We start from the raw sequence: 6,000 nt of genomic DNA, 5'->3' as shown, positions 1-6,000 counted from the left end.
AGAGTTGGTATTCTATTCTCTCTACAAATGTGTGGTGAACACGAAAGTCCTCCCCTCTTGTATTTTTCAAGTCTTGGTTATGGTATGTTTCGTCAGCTGGAGTCTACCAATGAAACGTAAACACAATATGCCACAACCAAGATGGGTGCAAAGAAGATGAGAGCAACATTGTCCTTTTGTCTCCCATCCATGATCACAATGTGTGTGTGTGTTATATTTCAAGTTTGTAGGTATGTATGTGTGTAATGCTTGATGTGTGTGGTGTGAGATTTGCAGGGGTGTGTGAGAGAGAAAGGGCTTGATTGCTCGCCACTAAGAGAGAGAGAGAGAGAGAGAGAGAGAGAGAGAGAGAGAATGGGCTTGCTTGCGACTAAGGAAGAGAGATGATGGGCTTTGGATCTTTGCATGCAGGTAGCCCCTCATTACCTAAATGCAAGCACTGCCACATGCCGATTGAAAGAATTACAATTAGCACAAGATAAGATCTTTGTACACGAGACAAACACATACAATATGGAGAATCTAAAAATTTCGGATTACGCTATTTAAATATAATGGATAGCAATCTCTTCCCAGCCATGTGCTTCGATCAAAAGCTTCGACAATACAAATGGAAACATTAGAGAACGAAGGTTGTATGTCGAAGTACAAGGGCTGAAACGTTACAGAGAAAGCGAAAAGACCTATTTGTGGTGGCAAAATATTCTAGGGGATATGCTTGATACGTGGGGAAATAAAGAATACTCCAAGACTGCTCTTTTACGTAGGTATGCAATGACCGAGTGTACATGCATGTAACTTACATGGCTATGTGCCAACTCTCTCCAGAATCATCTCTAGCTAGTTCGCTGATACCTACCTAGTTACCTAGGGGTGGAGCATTGGTATCCAACACATTTTCCTTGTGAGAAGGGGTGGAGCATTGATATCCAACACATTTTCCTTGTGAGAGAACAATATATGTTTGTCATTCCCTCGACGATTTACTTTCCAAAAGGAGCCTCACATGGGTTTCTTCATTAAACCATAAACATAAACCTCACAGATTGCTTCATCACTTAATCAAATTGGTAGATTCACAGACATAATTCAGGTGCTCTATTCACACTTACGTGGGTTTTAATGAATAATGCCACCGAGGTTGCATTATTTATTTAAATCTTTCATTCTAATATTTTGTTGCCGAGCCTCCTAGCATGAGTTCTCTGTGTGTGTGTGTGTGTGTGTGTGTGTGTGTGTGTGTGTGAGAGAGAGAGAGAGAGAGAGAGAGAGAGAGAGAGAGAGGAGAGACAGAGACAGAGACAGAGACAGAGACAGAGAGAGCAATCAAACTCATCCTCCTCTGCCTCCCCTAAGAGAGAGAGACAAACACAAAGTGCCCCACAGTGTGCAGAAAGGTTTGCCTTACTTTAACTTTATGTCGATTGGAAATCCGTTGCCGATTGAATTGAGGATGACGGGAAAAATTTCACAAAGAAAATACCTTCTTTGCAGAGGGAAGAGAGCAACTCTGTTTTCAATGGCCAATAGGTGCAAGGGCCAACCCGATTTAGAGACAACAAAGAAAGGGATCTTTCCCTTGATGTATGACTATCTGCACTTCATGAGAGGGTTGGATAGCAAAGTCCGCAGGCACGTAAGTAGAGCATTTGATGGGTCTTGGCAGGTGCAAGATCCGACTTGTTGGGGTCACATAACCGACTTTCACTGGTAATGCTGTTAGAAATCCAACTACCATGAATCATCCAGCAGAGAGAGAATTATGCTTTTTAATCTCAATGTATTGTCAAAGGACAAAACTTCTGGATCAAACCTTCCCATTGGCAGTTATCAGATGCTTCTTAGCTTCAATTCATTGTTCAGAGAAGGAGGTGGAACTTTATAATGACTATCAGCATAGGCATGGCACTTCAAGATAACGACACGCAGGCATTCATATTCAACAGCATGCAGGCAACAACACACCGGCAGCAAAAAATCCTCTCAAACAAAAACTCACTTTGAAGTGTTAACAAATTGGCGTGTATTATGTTTTTTCACAGTTGTTTGGATGGACCTAGTGTGATGCAGTGCGGCATCTGGTCCGTAAGGCACAGCGCCAGTTTGTGGCATGTCAACAGGCAGAATATGTCCCATCCACAATTTTGTCAACAAGTTATGAATGATGGCTTCGTCTCAACACAGCATCTATAGTCTCACCAGGAAGGTGCAGGCTTTGCACCTGACTCCTGAATGCCCTACACATTTCTGGTAGCTATCCTCAGGGTCTCTTCCAGCTCCTTGTTCTTGTCTGACACCTCAAAAGAAGCTTTGAACAGAGCCAGCACTCACAGACCCACCTCTAGCGGGATTTGTATCCTCAAAGAGGAGAGTCCGATGAGTCCGAATGTGAAGTATAGTGGTGTTAACTTTCTGAGCCTATCATTTCTGTATCAGCACAACATGACTTCAGAGAGCACGCCCAGCCCGATTACAGCTGCCAAGCCCAAAATCGTGAGATAATCTTGCAGCTTCAACGAGAATTTCGTTACGTAGACTTTGTGAGCTGTGGGATCTCCTCGAAACCCTCGAACAACCATAGCCTGCATATGTTCCAAGACGTGATCAAGAATTACACTTTGATAGAGACCTTAATAAACTAGAACTTCACATGATTTGTTAGCAGGCCCATGTCAGTTGACTTTTTTTCCGAGAGTGTGGGTCCTTCCCCATAACCATCACAGACACGCCCAAATACCAAATATTGGCCAATTGCAGGCACTAGATCCATTCGGGCAAGAGCCACACAGATCTACGCACCTATGATACTCGGGCAAGAGCCCGCCATGACAGTAGCCTTGCGGGGGACAGGCCGAGTTACTTCAGAGGAGTACTCCTGGGGAAAGGGCAAGAGCCACAACCACTGCGAACACCCCAAGGAGCATAGGTGTCCCTCCCGACGAGGCTAGAGGGGACTTGAACCCACAACCTTTCCATTGTGAGCACAACACTTTACCACTATACCAACTTTACGATGTCAGTTGACTTACTTCACAAGTCGCCAAAAAAAAGGTCCCAACAGGTGACCTTCAATACACATTCAAGCATTTATCACCTGTGGGAATGTGTAGATGCAGCAAAAACACAAAACTTTTACATAAAAGCAATTCATCAAAAGCTACAACTATACATGGTCATTGCGGGCTCATGTCAATGTGGCTATCAAATTATACTTCTAAATGCTATACACACAAATACATAGTGTGTACACGCACGCATGCACACGCACACTCACTCACTCACTCACGTGCACTCACTCACTCACTCATGCGTGCACATGCATGCACAAAACCACCCCAATCCACCAACCCGTCCTCAGATAAGTGTCCATGCATAGACATCTGACAGCAAGTATCAACTTGACACACACACACACACACACACACACTCACTCACTCACTCACTCACTCACTCACTCACTCACTCACACGCATGCACAAATTCACCAACCCGCCCTCAATTAAGTGTCCACACATAGACATCTGGCAGCAAGCATCAACTTGAACAGACCTGTGCTATTTGCTCCGAGTGACTGAAGAGATTCTTGAAAACACGCCCAAGGAACATAAAAAACACTGCAGATCAGACACATCCAAGTCCATTAATGATAGTCCAAAAAAAAAAATTTAATCACATATTGGGTAATACACCAAACAATGCCATCTCGAGTGAATCACAGAAAGAGCCAGCAAAAGATAACATGCTTCTTATCACCCTCAAATCACACCCACCCCCCCTAATAAGCATCAAATGTAAGCTTGAAAAATACAACTAATGAAGTGAATAGACCTCACCAATCTAATAAGCCAATTTCTGGACGTAAGAAATCAAGATGTTCACAAGAACTTTTGGACATTTTCCCTTGTGGGAAAGGGGCCCCTTTCCCTTTGTTTTCCCCTATAGTATTCAACATCATGAGCTTCTGAAGAGGCGGCACCGTGTACCTAGCTACCCGGGGCCGGCAGTCCAACGCACCTAGCTAGGTACATGGTGCCTCCCCTGCAGAAACTCATGCTGTTGTCGTAATCCGCAAAGTGGGAATTTGTCAGAAACTTTTTCTGTCTGATAACTGGGAAAACGGCTTGTCTACTCAGTGGGCTTAACACGTTAGAAACACCAATATTTTCCGTTTCTGCACCTTGGCAGTTGATTTTATGAGTTGTTCATGACGTTCTTCCAGTTTAACAGGTAGCCCACACATGAGTGTAAAGGAAGTAGTGACCACTACTCTTCCATGTTCTCCCAGACACTGAGCAGTTATTTTTTCTTCAAGTCCACTGTTTTACTCCTCTGTGTGCTCTTACCATGTCTCGTTCTTTTAAGGCTAATCAAAAAGCGTTTGATACAAACACCCAGAATTCTTACATAGATCAAGGTATAATGGATTATAAGTTGGCCCTGATAGAAACCTCAACGGTTGAAGAAATTAGTATACAAAGGCAAACTATCCAGAAGCCCAAACACTCAAAGCAAGCTTTGAGCTTGCGAGGTGACTGTGCTGTATCTAATTTACTTTCTTGTTCATTTAAGATACCATAACAACAGGGAAAATTTTAGGGGCTATTTATAGCCAAAAGGCTATTTTTCAAGGGTCTCCAAGATTGTTTGGCTATTTTAAAAATTCATTTTTTCTAAAAAAATTGCCCAACATTTATAGTTTTTTGAGAATTATTAATAAAAATTCACCAAAAATACATTGAGTACTACCATTCTATATAGAAATCCAAAAGATTCGCCCCAAATTTCTAAATTTATACATCTATATAGAAAATAGATTCGCTAACCATTTACGCGCACAGATTCTTGAAGGTACCTTGCATAACAACCTTAAAACGTCCAAAATTTCACAAAATTCACATACCTTCTGCAGTTTCTAATGGCGTCAACTTTGTCCACTGCACTCCACGAGCTACTATTCCTAGAGCTACATTTCGGACCTGAAAATTTTTTCCAAAAGATATCTTGATGCTATTTGATTCCAGCCATCTATCTCAACCAAAAAAGGTGTGTCTTCCAGGACAAACAAACCTCATCAAAGACCAGACCAACAAAGCGAAGTGAAAGGAGAAGCGTGAGGACAATTTCATCCACAGGGGCCTTCAAGTAAATTAATGGGCGCAAATACCATCGTATGCCCTCTGCTAAATGTTCGGGCATTGTTGTGGAGAGGCACAAACTTGCACTTTGTAGCACCTGTGCAAGATCATGTCATCGTATCACGCATTCTTCCCTTCAGAGAGAAAATTGAAGGAGCCTCAACATTTACAAAAACCAAAAGAGGCTGTGAACTCACAGTAAAGGATAGGCATGCAGCAGTGAAACCCAATGCTAACCCTTTCCTGGTTAATTGAAAAGGGCCAAGCTTCCATAATATATATTTATAGCCTGTAAAGCTTGTTGGAAGGGCAGGAAGCCCAGACATTGCTGGAGGAGGTGTCCTAGTCTGGACAAGTGGAGGAACACCATCAGTTCCCAAAGAGACCATTAGCAGCAGTAGACCAGAAAAAAACGCCATCCGTCCCAATTGATCCTGTGGGAACAAGAAAGTGTCATACAGGAGCTACAGAACGATAAATTTGATAGCTGCAAAATACTAGGAACTATTTTCAGGTCTCTTTTCTAAGGGATAGTGCCCAAGCATACTTGCCACGTTCTGCGAGGAAGAAATGAGACAGTGATAATTGTCAGAAAAGCCACAAGTCCCAAACGAACTGACATGTGGGATCGAGATGGCAGAAACACCAGGGCCAAAAGCCATGCCTGCAGCCAGTACAAAAAGCCAGAAGAGAGAGTCAAAAATAAGGCATAACCGTAACTGCAAACTTAAAAAATTCAATAGCTACTGCTCCAACCAGAGCAGCGACAGGACCACAAAAATTTCAATGATAGGTGTATTTCACAGTTTTTGCTCCAACTAAAGTAGGGACAGGACCAGGACCCTCGCCAGCCTTTCCTTCTCAC

General features: G+C 42.8%; 1 protein-coding gene across 2 annotated transcripts in view; it reads right to left on the bottom strand.

The window, feature by feature from the left end:
* Positions 1–2,006: 2,006 nt before the first annotated feature.
* The window catches only part of LOC147639708 (protein ABCI12, chloroplastic-like), a 38,057-nt gene continuing 34,063 nt past the window's right edge, over positions 2,007–6,000 (bottom strand). The window contains exons 2-7 of one of the 2 annotated variants that reach the window (XM_086773048.1): positions 5,683–5,799; positions 5,333–5,569; positions 5,068–5,232; positions 4,901–4,976; positions 3,550–3,614; positions 2,007–2,582 (exon numbers count right to left, since the gene is read on the bottom strand). In XM_086773048.1, the coding sequence (XP_086629174.1) occupies positions 2,433–2,582; positions 3,550–3,614; positions 4,901–4,976; positions 5,068–5,232; positions 5,333–5,569; positions 5,683–5,799 (810 nt within the window). In that variant the 3' untranslated portion in view covers positions 2,007–2,432. The remainder of the gene's footprint in view (positions 2,583–3,549; positions 3,615–4,900; positions 4,977–5,067; positions 5,233–5,332; positions 5,570–5,682; positions 5,800–6,000) is intronic. The other variant, XM_086773057.1, reaches the window with a different exon arrangement.

Source organism: Cibotium barometz, chromosome 3 (genome assembly GCF_041138505.1).
Source record: "Cibotium barometz isolate CiBa-2024 chromosome 3, ASM4113850v1, whole genome shotgun sequence".
NCBI lineage: Eukaryota > Viridiplantae > Streptophyta > Polypodiopsida > Cyatheales > Cibotiaceae > Cibotium > Cibotium barometz.
Note: the sequence above shows the minus strand (reverse complement) of the source record. Positions and strands in the feature narration are given on the sequence as shown.